We start from the raw sequence: 25416 nt of genomic DNA on the forward strand, positions 1-25416 counted from the left end.
GTTCGTCGCTGAGTACGAATTCAATGTTAAAAGCGCAAAAGAAATGTACAAAACGGACATATGTGATTCTTACACATGTAGTAGAAAAATTCCTATTGTATATAACGTGGCAAGTAGGGGGGGTGAGTTTTACAATAAACAGGGAGCGTGTTTGGCTATACACTCATGCCAAAATTGATGCATGGAATGCAAGACAGGTTTTGTAGCACACATGAAAGTTTTATGATACGAACAGATTACAATCATGGACAGTAATGACTCCCCCCCCCCAGATCCCGAAGAGATACGCGGGATCGGCATGTGTTATATCTCGTTGAAAAGCTCTCACCGAGAATACTTTCCATAGTAACATTTAGCTTGAATGATGCCTGTAGGGTTCGTTGCGATTATTTGCAAATACCATCTGAGGAACCGAATAATGACAGTGAAAACTGCGCGTTGGAGTTTAAAACATCGTTATGCTTCCATAACTGTCTTTCCGATTTCATATTATACCGTGTACATTTGTGAACCACATGTATGACAAATGTCCACTCTCATGAGTAGAATGGTTCCGATACCAAGACTAGTCTCGATCTCGTTTCGGTCTCGTCTGTTATTTGAGATCGAGATCGAGACGGAGCCCAATTTCGTCTCGATACACATATGTCCAATCTGTATTTTAGATCAAATTTCCATTTGTACCGCCCGACCATTCTTAGTATTCGCCCCTTCACTGGACTAATGGACGACAAAGCGTGGCCGGTTGAACTTCGATAATATGCAATTCATTTACTCTGACCTTTCTCAACCCTTAACTGTGGTCATTAAACCAAAGCACTGTGCGGGGACACTGTTTATGACAAGGCGGAGCATCCCTGAAGACTTTTCTTTCTACCGTGATAATGCCACCCGATATATAAGCAACACGTGAAGTTGACTTCATTTTGTTTGTTGATCCATTCCCATTTCAAAGACATACTTAACAATGATATTCTCTAGCAAGGTCGCGGAAGGGTTGTTGGGAGGAGAATGAAGAGTGTTATATCTGTATTTTGTGCATATGATGGGATTGTGGAAAGAATGCCTCTGTCTTCAGTGGTATTACCATAGCTTAATATAACATCTATTGAAAAGCTAAATTTCCCTACATTTTATCTTATATTCGTAAAATTCCCCTTTTTCTCTCTTTAAAAAAGCTTTCCTAATTCTCTCTGCGCCGCGGGTAGTTTTCCTCAAACTAGCATCACTTGTGAGTGTGGCATTGGCGCCAATTGATGTACGAGTTCATTTCAATTGTAAACGGGTATTTTACAGCCAACCACGCAAAGACTCGGCTTTATTGTCCTTTTTGATGTATTTCATCTTAATATTTATATGAAGTTATTTGGAAAATTTTTCATGGTAACATTTTCTTTAATAAATATTCACATTTAAAACACCAAATTCATTTTCTAGTTTGGCACCCTCTTCACCTGGCGCCTTCTGCGAACGCGTAGTTCGTAGGATTCAAGATCCGGCCTTGGGTACAGCAGAAATAGTTCATTTGGTAAGCTATCTTCCTTCAATTTACAGCGATAAAATGTAATATTTTTACCAATGCGACTTCCCTCAAGAACCACCACTGGTTTCAGAGGCTATAAATCTGGGACTGACTGGCACAAATACATTATGGTTGATGCAGAGAGGTGGAATGGGTCAGGTGATAAGCAACAATTCATAAATAGTGCTGTAAAAATTTTGTTTCTATTCTCTTAACCAAACTTTAAATCCTTAAAGATAATAAAATATTCAAGTATACCCTTAATTCTATCACCTGTGCTACACTATCTCCACTTACCTATCATAGCAATCACCATTTAATCCAATAGGAACGTCGAAGTCAATTTCATCATACACTTCATAAGGCTGTGCTTTTCTTATGTCCCATTTGATACCACTTCCTCTTAACATTACGCCGCTAGAATATAGTTTTCAAAACTTAATTATATCAAAAATAGTATATAGCCGTTGCTAAGGGCGTCATTTAGGGGGACCAGTAGAGGGCAATTGCCCGCTCCCAAGAGTTTGAGGAATACATATATTTTAATAGATGGTCTATTAATACACTTGTACAAAACGTGAAAGTGTTATGTCGGTGGCGCTCTTGCCCCCTCAAGCGCAGTCTGAAATGACGTTCCTGACCTAACACACAGATATCATCACATTAAATTTTAGAATAATAAAATAAAGCTTCTGAATATGAATGCTATCTGTATGGATGCGCACGAGACAAGATTTGTGGCTGTCTCGTCTCGAAAATGTGCTGTAAAAGTGATGTCTCGACTCGAAAAATGTATATTTTTCTATTGGGAGAGCCGTGTCTCGACTCGAATTTTGTCAGAAAAATCCTGTCTCGTCTCGTGCGCATCCCTAGCTATCTGGAAAACGGACAATGTCGACAATGTCCAATACTCAAAGTCTCATTCTTATTTTCTTTTTACATTCTCTTTCTGTCTACTTCTCAGTCATTTTCTCTCTCTTATACAAATTCATTCATTGATTCGCTCTCTGTCATATGGAAACTTGCTAACGACGATAGATGCACACAAATTTAATATCAAATTTTTAATGTACACATCCCTCTACTGATAATCCATAATGAAATACTTATAAGAAGGTAACATAACCAATATCTCCGGTAACATAACATTAATGAAAACACATATACTACAAGAAAAGGCACATATAAACCTAACTATGCCTGGAAGATAATGGTACTTTTCAACGAACGCTGAATAACTATCTACGGTATCAAAAGAGAAGGAGGGGCATATTATGCTGACGAGATGAAAAAGATTAAAAATACTAGTTCATAATTTTTCATAATATTTATCGTGAAGAATAATGAAAATAAGTATTTTCGTTCAATGTCATGTCGATGATCAACCACTCCTATCTTTTGTCAGTATTTTATTGCTTTCGGAAATAATATGTAGCTAGTGTTAAGAATTTATTAAATTCGTTATACTCAGGATTCATTTGTAAGGAATAAAGTTCGAAAATTTTTCCATTGTAGTTTCGCTTCTCTCATGATATAATTTTGACTTGTTCTAAGATCATGGCTCAAATAATAAATCTTTGTACCTTCTACTCGGTGAACAATTTTTATTAACTCAATAGCCACTGTTTCTGCAATGTCGGTTAACAAGGTATTTTCATGAGTAGTAACACCACTTCGCATTCTTCTCCAATTAGGGGTTCTAGAAACTATTGTTATATCCTACATATGCTCTTTATTTGTAAACAAGAGCATATGTTCTAGATTTGTATACAAGAGCATGTGTTCTATATTTGTATACAAGACCACATGTTTTTTTTTTCTTTTACGACTGCTACTATGAGGAAGCATACGATAGGCATCATCATCATCAGGACACGTCACCGAAGAGGAACACTAACCCCGCCGCTGATCATGAATAGGGTATAAAACACACTAGATGATCTCTATCGGCATCAGCTTTGGTTGGTCAAGTCTCATTTCTTGGCTTGCCTTGAGCTAAAATAACCCAAGCCTCTTCGCGTGTCTGGAGCTCTGAGGTTCCTTGCCCATCTAGCTTGCCTGGAGCTCTGTGGTTTATTTAGCTGTTTAGCTTGCCTGGAGCTCTGCGGGATCATAACCCCTCTCTTTGCTTGCTTGGAGGACTGGGAGATCCTAACCGCAACCTTTAGCTTGCCGAGAGCTCTGTAGGTTTCGGCAACCTCCCCGGCTTCCTGGCTCTGAGACACTTATTTAATCGAACAAAGTATTTAGAGAACATTGTATCGGTGTTCGGACCTCAATTAGAGTGATTTTGTGTTATATTTGTATGTAACAAAATATTTTCAATAAAAGGTTGTGGGAGAAAGTCCAATATCGCGTGTAATAACTGCTCAACATTCTACCTTAACAGGCTAATTTTACATGGTGAAGGTGCCGGGTAGAATTTTACACTATACTGCAGTGAAAAATAAGATTCAAAACAGTGTTAAAATACTTGGCATTTTGTGAGTGAATAGTGATGTTCGAATTTATGTATACTGAAGAAGTACGGGATTTGCATTGAACTGCTTACATGTTCTATTTAAGTTTTATCTTCAATTACCGCTTTGGATCATGATAAATATAGTGCAATACATTTTAAATATACGCAAGTTCTTACATGGAAAATTATCTTTATGTTTATACTTATTGCTATATTTGTTCAAATTCATGTTGCCTTGCTAGAAAATTTGTGAGAAAAAATATGTTGTATTTAAGATATCATAATTGGATAAATACAATTGTGTCTTCCAACTTACTGGGACATTTTCGAAGAAAAATAGGAAAAATGATAAAAACTGACAATGCACTGAGACTTATCGAAATATAAACATTTTCAACTGACTGAGACTTTTCGAAAGAAAGGAGAGCAAGATGATAAACACTTTCAACTCATTGAGACTATTTTGAAAGAAAGGAGGACAAGATGATAAACACTTCCAACTCATTGAGACTTTTTTGAAAGAAAGGAGAGCAAGATGATAAACATTTTCAACCGACTGAGAATTTTTGAAAGGAAGGTGAGCAAGATGATAAACATTTTCAACTGACTGAGACTCCTTTGAAAGAAAGGAGAGCAAGATGATAAACATTTTGAACTCACTGACACGTTTCGAAAGAAAGAGGAGCAAGATGATAAACCTTTCAATTCATTGAGACTTTTTTGAAAGAAAGGAGAGCAAGATGATAAATATTTTCAACTGACTGAGAATTTTCCAAAGGAAGGTGAGCAAGATGATAAACATTTTCAACTGACTGAGACTCTTTTGAAAGGAAGGAGAGCAAAATAATACACATTTTCAATTCACTGAGATGTTTCGAAAGAAAGCAGAGCAAGATGATAAACACTCTCAACTGAGATTTTTTTTTAGACAAAGGAGAGCAAAATGATAAACATTTTCAACTCATTGAGACGTTTCGAAAGAAAAAAGAGCAAGATGATAAACATTTTCAACTGTTTGAGACTTCGAAAGAAAGGAGAGCAAGATGATAAACATTTTCAACTCACTGAGACTTTTTGAAAGAGAGGAGAGCAAAATGATAAAACATTTTCAACTGACTGAGATGTTCCGAAGAAAAGGATAGCAAGATGATAAACACTTTCAACTCATTAAGACTATTTTGAAAGAAAGGAGGACAAGATGATAAACATTTTCAACTCATTGAGACTTGTTGAAAGAAAGGAGAGCAAGATGATAAACATTTTCAACTGACTGCGATTTTTCGAAAGAAAGGGGAGCAAGATGGTAAATACCTTTAACTCATTGAGAATTTTTTGAAAGAAAGGAGAGCAAGATGATAAACACTTTCAATTCATTAAGACTTTTTTTTTTGAAAGAAAGGGGAGCAGGATGATAAACACTTTCAACTGAATGAGACTTTTTGAAAGAAAGGAGAGGAAGAGAGTTTTTAGTTACTTTCTGTTACGCATAATTTAAATGGAGAACATTGATCGTAATCACTCATTACTTTTAACTCACCTTGAACACTTGTAACTCTACAATAAACAATGAAAGCGCTTTGTAAGTTTTCTTCATTATTATCCTTGCATTATCATGTAAACACTTGTCGTAACTGAGAAACTTTTGTGCACTACACTTTCTCACCACGCCAACCTCTGCGTCCTATGGTTAGGCCGACTGGACTAATGGAGGCGGTGATGATGAGAAATGAATGAAATGGTAGAATGAAGAAAGTGAGAGGAAACGGGAGAACCCCGAGGAAATCCAAGCACACGGTGTTTATCCACCATAAAGTTAAGTTGACGCGAGTTATTGATAAGCAAGTTAGATATTAATTACATAAGAGATTATTTAAATCATAACTAATTATTAATGATTTAACGAAATATGAATACAGGCTATTTAATGGAGTGGTTTGTTAAAAAAAGAGAGAGAAATGAATACGTTAATACTGTGAAATTAATATGTACTGTGTGAGCAAAACTGAACATACAAGAGAGCGAGAGAGAGAGATGGTCACTAATTTCGCAAGAAAATTTGGTAGAAATAGATTAGAATAATTTTTCTTAGGCTTGTTGGATGTATTTGAGTGGAAAATTAACATCAAATATCAAAATAGCTGTAATATAATTGTTAATGTTCAGATTATTTGAACTCAAACTTTACTAAAACTAATAATTGTGGACTAATAGCTGTTTAACGTACTTTGGGAGTGCTAAAATTGAGGTATATAAACTATATTTTACTAGTATTGTTGATAATTTTCAATTTTTACTTCACAACTTTATTTTATTATTTTTTAGTTTGAAGCTGAGTGTAATATTCTTGACTGTAACGTTTTGTTAGTACTGGCATTCCACACAAAAGTTTTTCAAGAAATGGGGGATCAACATTGAACTACGTAAATAATGAATAAGTTATTATCTGAGCATAGAATCAACACATTATTAAACAACTATATGCGTTTTAAGTTAGAATATACATATGTATAATATGAAACTCTAATTCTAAATTGCTGGTTATCAATGAAAACCTCCCACATCTCAAACTATCGCAAAGTAACAAGTGTAAAGATAAGGAAATAAAACCATAGAACATGAAAAAAGAACTCATAAAGATTAATATTATTCAATAAACTTAGTTTACATGAGGACACCATTGATAATAGAAACAATGCTTTATTCGATATTCAATATTGTTCTCTGCAAGATGTCTACTGTGACAATAGCACTTACCTCACCGCTTGTGAATCTACAAGTAGCAAACACACGATCTTTTATATAACCATTCTATTGAAAAAAAAGTCCAGAGGAGTAAACGCTGATAAGCATGGTGACCACTAATTGGTCCACTATGTATAATCCGTTGTTTTGAAAATATTTGTTCAAGAAAAATTTGAAGATAACATTTAAATAACAGGACCACCGCTTTTCCTAAATGATTTTCTTCGCTTGTCCAGTCATGTTTACAAAAGAGATTCAATAATTTCTTTTCGAACCATGTAACTACGACTGGACAATCGATAATAATAATAATAATAATAATAATAATAATAATAATAATAATAATAATAATAATAATAATAATAATAATAATAATAATAATAATAATAATAATCGGAATTGCGGTAGTCCTGTCGTTTAAATGCTATCCTCGATTTTTTTTTGAACAAATATTACACATTTTTGAAGAATTTCGACGATAACTTCAGGAAAAAAGTTTTCCAAGAGCATCCAAAAAAATATATGAATGTTGTAGATCCACAACGTACGTGTCCCATAACAAGTGTCAGTCACGTCCTCACAGCCGCCGAAAGATTAGATCATCGTGAAAACATCTCACGGATGTTAGCGGGATGTTCACAACACAGCCGAAAGGTGGACATTTGGACATCGTGAGAAGCGCCCAAGGACGTCGAAACTTTCTGGCAGAACATCTTGAGAATGTCCCTGAGATGCAGTTTTTCCTATTAGGTCCGTGTCCAGAGACTTAATTATGAAAAATGAACAAAAAATTTCGTCTTTCGTTTGGCTGCACCAGACACTTACTTCCAGACTATTTCCTCTTCACTCTCTCTGAAGACGTGTGCTATTAAATCTACAATTCTTGACCATGAAATGTGTCCTAGTTTGCAAGAATATTCATTATCCGTAAGTAAAAGAAATAAATTGCTGCAGCTGTCTATAAATAATATACCGTGTGCGTAAAAAATTTATATACATTTTTAACTGTCATAGAAAATTTGTTTTCCAACCTATAATTAAATTTCTGAGAAAGTAAGGCTATAGTCCAATTTGAAAATAAGTGGACTTTCTAGTCAAACTGAATGTTCCAAATGGTGGTTAGAGTAAATTATTTAGATGTTGAAAATCACAGCCTATCAGCATCGGTTCATTTCTGAGTACGAGTTATGACTACTTCTCTACTTCGAACCAAAGTGCCCAATTTTATTTCTACGCACACCGTTTGAATCTCATCCTAAAGTGTATCCAGCTTACATGATTTATGACGGCATCTCATCTTTTACTGTGCTCCGTAAGAAAAGTCTAGCGCCTTAAGGTCTGGATAGCTTGCAGGAAATTCGACTAGTCCTCTGTGTCCTATCCACTGGCCTGACACATTTAGATCCAGGTTTGCTCGCACGCGGGATGCTCCCTATGATAGTGTGTCGGAGTGTCATCTTGTTGGTAATAAAACCTGTCATTACCGTACATTGCATGAATGGAAGGGAAAACAGAATTAGCAAATATTGTTTGGTACTTGTACCCAGTTACAGTATGTCAAATGGAAAGGCCCAATGAGTCCCGTAGGAGATAAACATCGCCACATATTTACACCAAACAAAGTCACATCCTTCTCAACAGTAGTACGGGGCTTACCTACAGTCCAATACACACATTTATACCCATTGACAGTTCCATTAAGTTCGAATTACTCTTCATCCAAACAAACAATGAATTCCATAATCCTGATTTAAGTGTAACTGGTAACCATATCCTGAAGCCATTCACGAAATTGTTTCCTACGATCTGGATTGTCATCACTTAGCTGTTGCATCAGCCTTGGAATGTACACACGCAACTTACCTTAGTATGCGTAGTACATTACTAGGATTTAAACCAGATTCCTGAAACTCTTGCCTTGGAATATTTTTATGATGAACGCTCAAGCAGTTCCAGCACCGAAACTGAGGATTCAGCTCTTGTAGCCTGCGAGATCACTCTGATCGTCCTTTCTACGCATCACACACTATTCTATAAACCTCGAATTTCTCTCACAGACGTTACATGAAAGTGAACCAGTTCCATACTCACATCTCCACTGGCACTGAATTACAGCAACATTCTCAAATTTCTAGTACCACTTAATAACTTGATTTTGTTCTTCAAAATTCAAACGTTCGCCGACCATGTTAATGTTATATCTTGCCACTAAGTAGGTTGCACAGTTAAATCGACAATTCTGCTGCCATATTTTGAGAAAACATATCATTACTTTTTTTTTCAGAAATTTAACCTTGTAGGTTAGTAAATAAATAACAGTTGACAAATAACTGTTGATAAATAAATAACTGTTATTTATAATAAATAAATAAATAAATAAATAACAGTAAATAAATAATAGGTTGTCTATAACAGTTCAAAGTGTGTATATATTTTTGCACGCACTCGGTATATTTTCTGTTATAACTTATATAAACTTCTTAAAGATGTAAAATTCATGTTGAAATGGGGATTGTTCATTTTGGTGCCAGAGATTCATGTTTATTTCCCGATGAGCGTACATGTAATTTAAATCTCATTATAAACTGTATGTGCACTCTTTTTATAGCTTTAGCGCTAAAAATTGCTAAAGTCCAAACAAATATATAGTCTTATTGAAATATACTTTTCATTTTAATTTTTAACATGGAAGAAATGTTGTAATTGATCACTAAACTTGTATTAAATCAAAATAATAAATAGATTGTTATCAAAATAATAGAAATACCTAGAGTTAAAAAAACGTCAGATGTCTGGGTTCGCAACGATCAGGCGGCAACCGTAGCACAGGGCTGTTGGTGGTCGTGTGTTAGGCCAAACTCTATACTACGTAAGAAGTAGCCGAACGATATTGTTCTGTGAACTGGGCAGACAGGCATAGTGTTAAATGGACGATCTCTCTTATTTCCAAAGACAGTAAATTGTTGGCGCTCGGTTACGTTACGTAAGCGTGGCGAAAGTGCCAAGTGTGTAGGGTATGTCATGAGGGACAGTTTTCAAGGTGACAGCAGTCTCGAAAACTCATGGCAAATCCACATTGGCGAAAAGAAACAGTGACAGACCTGGGGGACCATGTGCATCCTATGGTCCAGACGTTGTTTCTGAGCAATGACACTATACTCCAGGTTGATAATGCGCCCATTTATGCAGTAGGAGCTGTTGCGGCGTGGTTTGAGAAACAATAGATAAAGTTGAACCCTTCCCCTGGCCAGCCCAAACCCCAGACCTCAACATGATCCAACATCCGTGGTCCGTTTCGGAGGCATCGCCTCCATCCTCCTTCATTAAACTGAGCAATGCATTGCACGCGGAATAGTATAATATTCTACTTGCTACATTCACGAGCTCTATGACTCGATCCCATGTCCCACCAGATCTGTTCTAAGAGCGATATATGGTCCATTGCGATATTAATCTGGTAAGTTACACTTTTATCAGGTGCTTATATTATTTAGGTAACCATTTATCTATCTATCTGTATATATATGTCTGATATTAAAAAAAAAAAAAAAAAAAAAAAAAAGACTAATGAAATTAAAACATAATCACATAGACTAAGGTACACTATAAGTTCTTTCGCTATATGCTTCATCAGATAAAAGAGATAAACTAAGGAGATTAAAACAAATAAACAACCGAAAAGTAGCGAAATGCAAAATATAATATCACCAGATATACATATTTTTAGACGTCAAACTAATACTGAAGATATTATTTACTGAATTTACCTATGATTTATCTATTATATAAAAATAAAAGGGATCTTGTTTGTGGTTATACCACGGGAAAACGGCTGAACGGTTTGAAATTAATTTTTAATATGGTTATCAGTTACCTCGCACTAAATGTTTATCATGTTATTTTGATTAAAATGCATATCCTAAGTGGGTAGAGGAGGGTTAAATTTTATGCGTAAAATTGAGTTTCTCATGATTCTTTCAAGTTAGGAAGATAAAACTTGGTATATACACTCCTCATTAAAGTAAGCAGACACATGTTCCAGTAATTTTGAGCATTCTAATTTTAAGGGAAGAAGAGCATATTTTCTTTCTATATATTCTATACATATTCTTCATGTTGAAAGCGATCGCTTGTTGTTTGTCATCGCATCACGGAGGAACGGTTGAAGAGTTTGAAATGAAGTTTGCAATGATGTTAGTACCTACCTTGAACTGAGTTTTATTATGATACTTTGATTGAAGAGCGTATCCTAAGAGGAGTAGAGAGGTTTTAAAATTTCAGCTAATAATACAGTGTCTCACGAGCTCGCCAAGTTAGGGAAATAAAACTCGTATATAAACTATTAATTAAATATAAGTGGACATGTTCTAGCATTTTTAAAAATGTCCGTTTTAAGGAGGGACATTTTCTATAATTCAATTCTTTACATTCAAATCTGTCGCGTGTTGTTTTTGAACACATCATGGAAAAACAGTTTAAAAGTTTGAAATGAATTTTGGATATAGTACTTATCTTAAACTAAGCTTAATCATGCTTACATTTTAATTTGATTAAAGGGCGTATTCTAAAATGAATATAGGTAACTCAAAATTTCAGTCAAAAATACAGTATTCATGAGCCCCTCAAATTAGGAAGATGAAACTGCTTGTATATATACACTTCTCATTAAAAATAAAGGAACACATTTCTTCCCGTTTTAGAAAATTTTTGTTTTAAGGTGAAAAGAAGGGTATTTTCTATAATTTCTTTCTTCACACTGAAATCGATGTTGCCTGAAGTTTTTAATCGCACAACGGGGAAATGTTTGAATAGTTTGAAATTAATTTTTGAACATAGGTAATATCTACCTAACTCTGAGATTTTTTCATGTGATTTTTTAAAGGGCGTATTCTAAAGAGTCTAGAGGGTTTGACATTTATGCCGAAAATAAAATAACTTTTTTTTTATACAAGGTGGTCACAAAGTCTCGTTACCCCGTGATAAATGCTAATGTAAGTTTTCCGTTAGCCTTGATAAATACGAACGTAAGTTTTGCTGTTACCTTTTTATAAATGCTAATGTAAGGTTTTCCATTGTTTCAGATTGTGTGAACGATGGCTGATACTTCCAGTTACAGTATTGAAGGACGTAATACTCCAAGTTGTTGGGTACATGAGAAAAATCACATAGGTAAGACACTAGTAGAAGTGCGTGCAGACTTTAGGACAAGGTTTCAACGAGATCCTCCTCTAAAACAAACACTTTCACAATGGGAACAGATTTTATTCGCAAAGAAAGTGTGAAGGATAAGGAAAGAAGTGGCAGACCATCAACAAGAGCAGAAACATATCGTTTCGTCGCGGCGTCCGTGGAAACATCGCCGCAGAAGTCGACGCGTAACCGATCTGCGGAACTGGGTATACCCGTGTCGACTATGCAAAGGCACATGAAACAAGACTTGGGCCTGCACACCCATATCGACCTACCCCCGTTCAAGAATTATCGGACGCAGACATGGATCGGAGAGTGGAGGTATGTACGGCACTCCTTCAGACGTTCGACACAATACCAAAAACGCGGAAAAGTGATCTTTACCGATGAGTGTGCAATTTACAGAAGTTTTCGCGCACGCAATATGGTCTTTTAGTTTAAGGACAATCCACACTTTTTTATGAAGAGTTGGATCAGAATCCCTCGTATGTGATGATGGGAGGGCGTGGACAGCAGACGAGTGTTTGGGCCGTTCTTTTTCGACAGTATTGTGAATCATCAGCAAGCATGGGCGCCCGAAGGGGAGCAGTGACCCCGGCCCCCTGCCTCATGAAAGTGTATTAATTTTCTTAAGATTTTTCTTAATACAAGTAAAAAATACCAAACATAATATAGCAATTTGGGAGATGAGTCTCCCCTAGAAAATTTTCTTCGGGCACCCATGCCAGCGAGAGCTGGACATGTTGCAGAACTGGTTTGTTCCTCTCTTGGAGGAGCACGGAATCAAAGAGATATATTGGTTTCGGCACGATGGGGCACCTGCCCATTATGCACTTGCCGTATCTTACAGAAGTATTTCCTAGGCGTTGGATTCGTCGTGGTAATCCGGATCTGCCCCCATCACTTGCCTGGGCACCACGAAGTCCACGAAGTCCAGCTGTGATAATGAGCTATGGGGGTTCATAATGGTCATCGTTGCAGAAAACTGTTACGTTACCACTTCCAGAAACTGTGAAACAAGCTTTCACTCAAATTACACCTGCAATGCTTCTCAAAAGTCGCACAGAATCTGGCGGCGTATTATCCTTCGTCATGAGAATGACGGTCGACAAACTGATCCTTTGGAATTTTAATGTTCCCTATCTTAATAAGACTTCTCGAAAGCATTGTTATTCATATCATTCAGTTCTTTCCGTGTAGTTATTTACGTAAGTTTAGTGATTTATACTACTTATTTTCAGGGGTAACGGGATTCTGTGGCCACCCTGTATTTTTACATTTACATTGATATGATTATCCTACGAGGGAGGGGAAGCTTATATATTTTACATAAGCATATTCTCTCCGTGCGAAGAACGTACACTTCCGTTACTTTCTATATTCCGAGTGTAGCCATAGGCCAACTTTCTCATGTGTAAAGATACGAAAAAAAAATGGAAAAAGAAGAAAGTTGTTGAAAATGGGTGGTTTTCAATTTAAAATAGTGATTTTTTTTTCAATCGCAGCAGCCATTTGGGGTTCACACTGGTATGGCATCCTATGTTAAATAAGAAAGCAAGGTTTCCAGTTCAGTAAGGTGTTCGGACGGAACGTAAGGGCACACAAACATGGCATCGGGAACGTGTACTTCATTGTGTGAGAGAACCTAGAACAACTCAAACCCATTCCTCAAAAATGCGGTATTGTTGGGTTGGTGAAGTCCAAGGGAACAGCCTGCTGAACTGGCAATATTGCTTTCTCATTTAATATAGGGCACGTTACCAGTGTGGAACCCAAACGGCTGGTGCGATTGAAAAAGTTGCATTATTTTGTATTTTTACTCCTAATAAAGTCGAACTATGGTCCCAGATTTCTGATACACCCGGTATAAAAAAGTCGTGACTAATTAATCAACGTCCAGGCTGTTTAAGCTAGAAACTTGAAATTTGACACTGCATAGGATTTGTAACGTAGACTACCACTAAGGAAGGATTTTTGAAAATTCGACGGGAAATGAAGTGGCAATTATACATTATATTAAAATATCTGTATCTCCGAATCACTGAAGGGTAGAGACATGAAATTTGGTATTATGGATTTCTTATTTTAATAACTAGACACATGTGTCACAGTTTTTTTTTATATTACCTCTAGGAGATAAGAAAAAGGGTGAGATTACAATTGTTATGACAAGATGATCGTACTTCGAAACCGTTTAAAGATAGAGACATGAAATTGATATTTAGACTTTTCATTTAAAATAATTATAGAAATATTTCGGTGTTTTTCTTATATTTCCCCTACAAAGAAAGAAAATGGGTAGGGGTTGCAATTGTTACAATGTTATATCTCGATTATATCTCGAAATCTCTCAAGGATAGAGACATGAAATTTGCTGTTTAAACTTTTTATTTAAAATAATTAATGACGTGTTTAAGCATTTTTTTTTAAAGATATTTCCCCTACAAAGGAAGAAAAAAGGCGGAAAGGAAAAACGAGTGGCGGTTGCATTTGTTAAAATAAGATGGGCACATCTTGAAGTTTCTGAAGCTTGAAGACATAAAATTTGGTATTACACTCTTGAATGACTGAAATAAGACGTGCAAGGCCGTAGGCCGAGCAAATGTTGGTACCTGGGGGCAAAATCCTCAGCTAGCCAATGACTAATCTACTATATAGAAATGAAAAGGATCTTGTTTGTGATCGCACCACGAGAAAATGGTTGAACCGTTTGAAATGAATTTTTGCATATAGTTATCAGCTACCCCAAACTGGATTTGATTAAAACGTGTGTCGTAATGGGAAGCAGAGAAATCCCATTTTATGCTTAAAATTGAGTTTTTCGTGATTCTTCCAAGTTAGTAAGTTGAAATTTGGTATATAAACTCCTTATTAAAAATAAACGGATATGTGTCCCAGTGTTTTGAGAATTCCCATTTTAAGAGGGGGGAAGAGGTATTTTCTATAATTTTTCTTTACATTAGAAGCAATGTTGTTCGTGATCACATTGCGGAGAAGCGGTTGAGCAGTTTGAAATGAATTTTGTAACGTGATTAATACCTACCTTGAGTTGAGTTTTTATCATGTTACATTGATTTAAAGGGCACATGCTAACGGGGTACAACGAGTTCAAAGTTTATGCGAAAAAATCAGTATTTCATGATCTTGTCTAATTAGGGAGATAAAACTCGCATGCGAATACCTCATTAAAAATAAGTGTACAGGTATTCCAGAGTTCTTATAAATTTTAACCGGGATCCCCGAGGCATTTTTCTATAATATTTTCCCTTCACGATGTTCATCGAATTCAAAGTGATGTTGCCTATTGTTTGTGATAGCATCACAGGGAAACGGTTGAACAGATTGAAATAAAATTTCGAACATAGTTAACACCTACCTTGAGCTGGGGTTTTATCATGTTACTTTGATTAAAGGATACATCCTAAAAGGGATAGAATTTCAAAATTTCTGCAAAAAATAGAGTATCTAGTGGGTTGTTATCATTACACTTTCATTAAACTGCTTATCCTAAAGGAGATCATATATTTAATGTAAACATATTCTTCCCGTGCGAAGAACGAACATTTCAGCTAGACATTAATAAATTTTAACCTAATATTGAAGTGATGGAGAAAGATCTAGTTGACATTCAGCAATTCTATATAGACGTATATGATCTAATAACGATAAGTTTAATTCTAATAAATCGACTGTTTATTTTCCATTTCTGACAAGTAACAGTTTTATAAATCTCAACCAAATGTAGATTGATTGATTGGGATTTAATGGAGACGTCAGCAGCGAGGCTATATGTTCACACAAGAGGAAGTAGCGTATGTGACGTATAAAAGTTCTTCCAAAATAAAAACAATGAACAATAGCATGATTTCTAAGAACAGAGGAAAAGTAATAATATTTTGATCAAAATGGACTAAACATAATAATAATTACGATCTAAGATAAAAATTGAAACAGAAGTTATGAGGAAGCTAAAATAATAAATCGAAAGAAAAAATGATGCCTAAAAATAATAATAATAATTCCAAAAATAAAATAAATAAAGGCTTTAAAAAGCTTCAGAGAATGTTAACAAACAAAAGCGTTAACAAATATTGTAATCTCACGAACAAAAGCGAAAGTATGATCACTATAAACTCCCAAAACTCTACTAAAATTACTAGTCAATTTTCTAATATCTGAAAATTTCGGACATTCTACAAGGATGTGACGAATACTCAATAGGATGATAGATTGTTCACAACACGAACGGTTGGCATCACGCACTAAATAGGACTGAGTGAGATAAAAGTATTCGAGAAACCAAGTTAATATATGAGTTCTTTATGGATACTATACTAGACACAATATTGCAAAATAATCTTTACAAAAGTGAGATTTTTACCTGAAACCGAGATTCAGCGCATCTTCAGCTGATACTTTGCCAATATCAATTGTTCGCATTCGCCAGATTCTATTATTAGTTAGCATGTCTTCTATTTCGTCAATTCTTGCTCCATATTGCCCTATGAATTGGTATATATCATCTAGCAGACCTAATGGCATGTCCTAGAGAAGCACATTATAATCGATATGGACATTATAGGAAAATTTACTAGCATTTTATACATTTATAATCTAAAATCCCAACATTTTATCTAGTATACAACCAATTACTTCACAAGATTTCTTTTCTGTAATATATCCTTAACACAAAATTTTAAATTAGGTTGCTGAACTACATTAATCTTTGTGTAATGAATGAAAAGTATAGTTGGTATATTTTATCTCTTATCTCTAACAATGAAAAAGTGCTGAAACACTTATTATTAATTACCTTTGTGGATAATAAATCTAATTTTGAAGTTGCTTCGAGAGGGCACAGCATTAAAGGTATAGAATCTAATTTCTTAGATATTAAAGATTAACATTTGTTTGAGTAAAATAAGCTTATTTATGTTTACTATCACTCAAACCTCGTTCAACAAATTAAAAGAAAAAATGGCACTTGTTGCAATGGAGAATTTCGGGAAAAAGGAATTACGGAAACAACGGCTGAAAATATACTTTCGAGATTTCCCAGTAGGCAGTCAATCTACAAACCTCTTTCAAAATAAATATCTTCTCTAACTGTGCAAAAAATTAACTAACCAATATTTAGTATATTATTCACAATTTTACATATATTTATTTCAATAAAAGCGGTAATATACAACATTAGTTTCAAACGTACAGAATACTGCTCATCCATTGTCTGTCTTAATCAAGCACTGAAATCTTGTGGATTGTCAAGTCCTATGCTCTTTTTCAACCTTTTATCGCTAAGACTTAAATGAATGACGGATGTAGATATTATTTAATTCCTACCTAGCAAACTTCCCGCTCAATATCTTCTGTACTTAATTTTCGGAACCATTATAGTCCCATCTTATTGAAAATGTATATTAACACTAAACAAACACGAAGTTCAGGTAGAAGGTACTGTATATGCGGATGTAGGATTTGTGAAGACGCCAAATAGCATAATATGATAAAACTAATAACGTTGATTCTTTTCTTCTTCATTATCATTTCTTTTATTTTTGTTTCCTGAAGTACACACGTTATAAATCAATGGTAGCTACGTGTTGCTCAAATTTTCCGAAGCAAGATTTCATTTCGTATTATATTTTAACAACGCATGACTTAAATACCTGATTCTCAATTCCTTAAACTTGAATCATATGTCTGTGTGTTTGTATATGAAATTTGTATATATTTATTTATTTATTATTTGGGTTGCTAAACAAAAGGAATACTCATCGACTGATCAAACAGTCTGAAATAAAATGATTTTTTTCAGTTTAACGTCCCATAATTATGTCCTTTAGGCTAAGAGAGACGGATGATCAAGGAAAGTGAATGATCATGGAAGAATTGGTGGAAAGAAAATATGGGAGGAAACGGGAGTACTGCGAGAAACCCCATGGACAGGATATTGTCCACAACAAACTTGCTTGACTGGGGACCTACACTCACCAGAGGTAAGCACTCTACTACTGACCCAACATACCCCTACGTAACGGTTTAAGATATCAGATTGCTATAAATGGCTTTATGATATTTATGTCTATCAAAAACCTTTTATGTAATTGGACTTATTAAAGAACTTTCTGGAAATAAAGCTCTTTGAAAAAATCAAATTTTCATATCCTCTCTAAATTTATTCCTATTTATTCGAAATATCAATAGGATGACACATTAATATTAGATTTGAAGATTCTTGAATATTAGTCATTCAGTGATTTACCTAAAAAAGTTTTGATGTTCGTGTTTCGCCATTTTACTGTCAGAACCTAGCAAGCTTGAGTCGATAGTGAAACACTGAATAATTAATGTAGTATTATAAATCGAAGCGATTAGACGATGAAAGTATCATGTTACATTTTTCAAAACGTTGAATTCTGGCGGTTCATGTTATATGTTAGTCTTGCTATATAACATATCATTTAGTGAGTCCTTGTCTCAGTGAACATATTCAGAAAAGATGGAAGGTGTATATTAACAGACAAAGTTGTTACTTCAATTCTCTGGAAACGTACAATTTGTTACATACCACCTTCATTCTCTATCCGTTTCAATTCTCCTTTAACATGTAAATTCGAAATATGTAGTAATCTCTGACATACCTACATCTATCTATCTATCTATCTATCTATCTATCTATCTATCTATCTATCTATCTATCTATCTATCTATCTATCTATCTATCTATCTATACATACATACATACATACATACATACATACATACATATATATTTCTATTGGGTTGGTAACACTATTAACTTGGTGACATTACAACGTATCACAAACAATATCCCCTAGTCGATATTTGCATCTTACAAAATTTAATCGTTTTCTATTTATTAGTTTAAAAGTTATAATGGAGTTTCAATATAAGTAATCTACTCTTTGTAATGCGGATAATATGTTTAGAATATCATATATACTGGGGTTCCAAACAATGAGTATTGTCCCCTATAATATGTACTACTAACTGAAAGTTCTGGTTGAAGGTAGTATTAAAGAAAAAAATTGCTATCTCCATATTTCTTACCCATCTTTATCTAAATATTATCTGATAAATGAAACGATGATTAACTATCGAAATTAAAACTTCCGTATTCCTCACATTGTTAAAAGAGAGAAAAAAAGACATATACGAGGGCAAGTCAAGAAAGACTTGGACTGATTTTTTTCCCGGCAGTTCTGTTAACGCTGGAGCTTCATAGTTTGGCATACAAGTAAGGTGGGTCTTGCTGTGCATACATATAAAATGTTGTTAAGGAATCATTGCATGTTTGGGAACCACGACTTTTTATTGCAGGTGATGTTCTGCGCCGCCTCTAAAAGTCGCCTGTAGAAGAAATGAAGTCATTACGAGATGAACAATTTGCAGCTATACGGTTCTGCTATCGCCTGGGGAAAAGTGCAACAGAAACTCTAGGAATGTTGAGAGCAGCCTACAAAGATGACGCTCTGCCACGAAGTACCGTGTTCTGGTGGTTCAAAGAGTTTAAAGAGGGCCGAATGACAATCACGAAAGCTGGTGGACCAGGTGTATCAGCGTCAGCTGTTACTGAGGTGAACATTAACACGGCAGCAGTCATTGTTAGAGAAGATCGCCGCATCAGTATTGACGATCTGGCAGCCGCACTACGCATATCTCATGGCAGTGCCTTCAAAATTTTGCATGACCACCTCCACATGAGCCGAGTGTGTGCGCGATGGATTCCGCGACTCCTGACACCAGAGCAGAAGGCCTTCGAGTGGAGACTTGCAGGGAGCTGTTGCAAAGGTTTGAGGATGGTGGAGACGCCTACCGCACCGTGCGACTTTTTTCTATTCCCTGCCCTAAAATCCAGACTGCGTGGACGCCGCTTCTCCGATAATTCCGAGGTTCTGAAGGCATCGGAGACGGTTTTGAAGGACCTCTCAAAGAATGGCCTGCGACACGTGTTTGAGGACTGGAAGACTCGAATGAAAAAGTGCATTCAAATGGGCGGGGACTACTTTGAAAAGGATCATGTGCCTGTTGCTGAGTAATAATAAATTGCCTAGAAAAAAAAAATCAGTCCAAGTCTTTCTTGACTAGCCCTCGTATGTGGTGTGTCAATGTATAGAAAATGGAGTCGGAATAAATTAGGTCATTTTAATTTGAAGTGTCGCGGATGGAATGTTGCTTAAGGCAACTTTTACAGTACTTAATCTTAGTTATTGGTATGTCTACATAAAAAAAGATATGTTTATATATTCCAAACGCTGTTACATAAATTAACATAAAAAGTTAAAATAAATTAGTGAAAAATCTACATTATGCAATAAGTCACCCGTTTGATTGTCGAGAGTTTTTAATTGATCATGCATGCTGAACTAGTTCTCCAAAATATTAAGTTTGTTGCCTCTATAGATCTACCAGATTGATTGAGCTGATTTAATATGTGAAATATTTGAAATGAGGCAAGATTCCTCATTTTGAGATTCAATCGGAGTAAGAACATCGTTATACTTTTGAAAACGAATTTGATGGCCAAATTATTTTGAACTAAATTATTTTTACTTATTTACTTGTTCAAAAGTAAGGTTCTTTTTTCGATCATATTCGGTGAGTTTCTCCCATTTTTGTCATTTATCTTTGTCGTGATAGTGACAAAGGAACGACCAAAAGGAAAATTAACCAGATAAACGAACATATCATAACATTCAACAAATTTAAACTTAACTAATTCTGGTTTAACTAGGTATTTATTGATAAGTAAGTACAATGGACAAAGTTCAAAACAAGATGTAAAATCTCAAACACGGGGGGCAGGGGATTATTTTTGAATCTTTCCGTATTATCATAAAATATCCAGTATTAAATTTGGATCAAAGGAATCTAAATAAAAATTAGTATTAAATTATATTAAGGTAAATCAAGTTTCAATAAAATAGGGATATAACTTATAATTTCCAAACATAACGTATTCTTATAGTCAGTTAATCATCACAGCCTGGTATTTGTTTGGACAGATTTTCTGGTAACATCGACTTCAGCAGCGGAAGGAAGAATAGCAGTAGTGAATCGTTACAAGTTGAAAACATTTTTTTTTTTTTTCAATAATTATGGGAAAAAAGGAACTCCTATCTGTAATACTAAGTAGCATTAAATCTTCTAAGATCCGACTGACGAAGGAAAGACAGACTCACCGAATTTAATCGCAAATTAGAATTATGATCGTAAGGAATTCGAACGTAAGTACTAACGTCACTAACATCTTTAACAACTATGTGAATACAATGTGCATTATTGACAACGTACTAGCCATTCTTTCTCCAACATTATGAGCTTCTTTCCTAACAGCTGACACGTCATTTACTGCTTCGTAATATATTTCATTTCTTTCACTAGATACGGAAGTGTACAATTCATGAATACTATTTGCACTTCCAAGCTTTCCATTTCTCCCTGGAGTCTTGGCCATGGAGGATAAAAAGACATCTGCCTATAAATTATGTTCCAACCATTGATTTGTAGATCATCGTTCAACTTATTATTCCAAAAGTTGTTTAATATCAATGTTGCTAGAAAAGTTACTGATTCTGTTAGGATTTTTATGATAATATTGTTGAAGATATATATATCGTACAACACGGAATGTTATAAATTTATTCTGGAACAACTTGTCTTGTCTATCATAAGACGTAAATATTACTTCGTTGCGATTATGATAATTCTATAAGTTTTTTTCGATATATAACTGCACGACACGTTGGGATATTTTTAAAATTTATACTCTATCTAGAAAAAAAAAACATTTTAGAAAAGTATTATTTGTACTTCAATAGAAAATAATTTCATATCTTGATGCTGTGATATTTGTCTGAAATTCATTTAGCTTATATTATAAACTGTGAAGCTTAAAATATCTCCTTCATATCACGGTGTGAGCACAGGAGTACTGGCATCTTTATTTCTGGGTGGAGGCATTAAATCTTTATATAACATGATAAACAATGGCTTACATTTGTAATAAATCTCTTCAAAATCATCTTTAGTTGCTCAAGCGATAACAGCTACCATTTTTGTTAATTGTTCTGCCTAAATTTCTTATTATATATCGATTTTGGCATTCATCTAGTTAGAATAAAGTATTACTTTAAGCATTGCCGCCACAGTTCATTCAAAATATGTACATAAACAAAATATGTACTCTCAATCTAACATTTTCTGGCTCTCCCTGTAGAAATCTTACCTGAGCCACTCCGCCAACTCTCATCCAGCCACAATGTAGACGAGCTCCGCATACACGCTCAAATATTTCCATCATTTTCTCCCTTTCCTCAAAAAGCCAAAATAAAGGAGTGATGGCTCCAACATCCAGGACATGAGTAGCAATAGACAAATTATGACTAAAAAGTCTTGTAAGTTCAGCAAATAAGACTAAAATGAATGAAACAAAAGAAGTATGAGAGGTCTGAAAACATTTTGAATAAATACAATAATCAATTTTAAAGAAAAGTTTAGAAAGATTATCATAACCAGAGAAAATTGTTCAATTTAAGACAATAATAATATAGATAGTTATATAATATAGTTATAATAGATATGTTGTATAGATGTGGTATATTCTTTAAAAAATCACCTTGAGTGTCGAATTTTCGGTGACAGCTATTAGCATTGTCAAGGTAAAGACAAGAAAAAGCTTTAATGGGATTAAGATGTATAGGAAAATAACATAAAAGAAATTTTCAAATGAAAACACTCATAAATAAAACTTCGTTGCTGTTTCAATGAATAAGTCTTAAAGTTTTCAGCTTCTGCTTCCTTGGTTAGTAATGACAGCGAGGACATCAATGATGTTATTCCAACTTTCGTCCAACCTGTCCATGTTGGAATTTAGTTTTGAAAACTTCGTTCGACTGAGAAAGGTCCCGTATAACTACCTTTCTATGAGTGATGAAGACTTTTTGATCACTTACACTTTACTGATAACATGCTTTGTATTCTAAGGTGTTTAGAAAAGCCCAATATAGACATATCGTGTGTTGGCATTCCGAATCTCTTATTTCAGCCTAGAGCGTGTATTCCTTTCCGGTTTTTTTTATTTATTTATTTTTATTTTTTAAAAATAAATGATTTAAATGCATATCTATCCATTTTACGGTGTCATCTTGTTTTAATGCAGTCTGTTCCAAAGTTTGTTTCAAATTTATGCAACCAATGTTTCAAAATTATCAATCCTGTAACCATTTTTCTTTCAATTTAATATAACGTTGATTTCGGTTGTTCTGTCGTAATTATTGGAACAAAGAATTGAAGCTCTACTTAAGAAATTCTTCCGAATATTAGCTTTTATTTTATTGAAGTGTATCGAATTTGCACGTATTGGGTTCCTGCTGTATCTTTCTGGTAAATCTTAGTAATAACGTTATCGTAGACTTGGTTGTATCTTATCGTCAGATAAAATTAGGTGAAGAATTACGAGATTTTACTAAGTCTTTGTGGAATGCTAAAATGTACCGAAGTACCGTTATCCCTTTCGGATATGTTAATAGATCAGTTAGTCTATATGCATCTCTGCAAAAGGTTTTAGGTCATGCTTTGTACAGCAAATTAGTGTGTTATATCAATGATGTAAAAATTCTAACTTTATCTTTCAAAGAACAGCTTCAAGTTCTAGACCAATTCTTCACAAAATTGTATGAAGCAAACATGACTATAAATTTATTAGAATTGTCATTTTGTAGCACATCTTTTAATTTTTTGCGATTTATTGTAACACCTGAAGGTATATCTAAGGATCCCTCTTATATGGAAACCATCCGTAACTTATCCTGTCCTAAAACTATAAAGTAATTACAAAGAATATTAGGCCTCCTTGAGTGGTGCTCGAAATTCGTGAGCAAGTTCGCTGAATTAGCTTATTCTTTGTTTGAACTGACAAAAAAAAGAAAAAGATGGATTTGAACTTTATAATGTAAGAATAGTATTCAATCTCTTAAAGACAGTTTAGTGCAAGACGTTTTCCTCAACTATCCCATTCTTGATCAAGATTTTTGTTTAATAGTATACAGTTCAAAAGTAGTGGTAGCAAATATCATTTTCCAAGAAACTGATGATAAACGAAACATTATTGGTTTTTGTAGTAAAACTCAACGATCATATACAGTAACAACTTAATGTGTTAGCAATTGTAACAGCTATTTGTAAATGGGGACATTTACTTTATGGAAAACATGTCAAAGTCTATATCGATTATATTTCTCCTGTGAACCTCCAAGAAATTAAATATTCGAACTCTCGTTTGGCCGAATGGAGTTGGAACTTCGAAGTTTGATTTAAAAATAGTGCATATTTCAGGCATTTACGAAGGTAGGTTGATAAGTTCTCAGCCTCAGAAAGAAAACAAGTACGAGGGCAAGTCAAAAATTATCTACACTGTTGTCATAACTTTTCTTACATTTGCACTTTGTTTTCTGTCCTCGCATATTGTATTGTTATACTGTTGTGGTAATGCTGTGAAAGTGGGATCCTCCCATTTTTTCCTTCTGTTGCAGATATACCATGGCTGCTCTATTAGAAGTTTGCAACAAAGAGGAACAACGAGCAGAGATCCGCTTCCCCCGGTCGGAGTTTGTCAAATGATCAGACATTCATCGCATACTATCATCGCAATATGGGAGAAGTGCACTATCACGTAAAACTGTGTTTTTGTGGCTCGAGAAGTTTAAAAGTGGTCGAACAAGTGTAACGCATGAAGAGGGAGCAGGACGGCCATCAACCTCCACTACAGATGACAACATTCAGCAAGCTCGAGAAATGGTTCTGGCGAATAGGCGAATCACTATCAATGAGGTATCATCTGCTTTGAACATCAGTTATGGCTCTGCCCATCACATCATCCACGACGAGCTCGGTATTCATAAAGTCTGTGCACGGTGGGTACCAAGAAAGCTTACTGCAGAACACAAGCACACTCGTGTTAGGGTCTGTCAACGCTTACTCACTAGCTTCAACAATGAAGGTAATGCATTTTAAACAGAATAGTCACCGGCGATGAAACATGGGTTCATCACTATGAGCCAGAATCAAAGCGCGAGAGTATGCAGTGGAAATACCCTGGATCTCTGACGAAGAAAAAATTCAAGACTGAATTATCCTCAGGAAAGGTTATGTTAACTGTGTTTTGGGACTCACAGGGGCTCATAATGGCAGAGTTCATGGAAAAGGGAAAGACTATCAACAGTGCGAGTTATAATGAAATGTTGGAAAAGAAGCCGGAAATTCACAACAAACGCCGAGGTTTGTTGTCGAAGAAAGTTTTGCTGTTGCATGACAAGCACTGCCATACACGGCTCATCACATTATTGAAATCATCAACAAGCTAAAATTTGAGTTATTGGAACATCCTCCCTACAGCCCAGACCTAGCTCCATCTGACTTACTTGTTTGGGCCACTCAAGGATGCTTTGCGTGGTCGCCGAATTGCCTCAGATTTAGA

General features: G+C 35.0%; 1 protein-coding gene across 2 annotated transcripts in view; it reads right to left on the reverse strand.

The window, feature by feature from the left end:
* LOC145662528 (NADH-ubiquinone oxidoreductase 49 kDa subunit-like) overlaps positions 1 to 25416 on the reverse strand; it is a 132718-nt gene that overhangs the window by 18479 nt on the left and 88823 nt on the right. For both annotated transcript variants that reach the window (XM_081728190.1, XM_081728189.1), the window contains exons 4-6: positions 22168 to 22355; positions 16297 to 16460; positions 1820 to 1939 (exon numbers count right to left, since the gene is read on the reverse strand). In XM_081728190.1, coding sequence (XP_081584316.1) covers positions 1820 to 1939; positions 16297 to 16460; positions 22168 to 22355 — 472 coding nt within the window. The remainder of the gene's footprint in view (positions 1 to 1819; positions 1940 to 16296; positions 16461 to 22167; positions 22356 to 25416) is intronic.

This window comes from Thermobia domestica, chromosome 10, assembly GCF_964235325.1.
Source record: "Thermobia domestica chromosome 10, izTheDome1.hap1.1, whole genome shotgun sequence".
NCBI classification, from domain to species: domain Eukaryota; kingdom Metazoa; phylum Arthropoda; class Insecta; order Zygentoma; family Lepismatidae; genus Thermobia; species Thermobia domestica.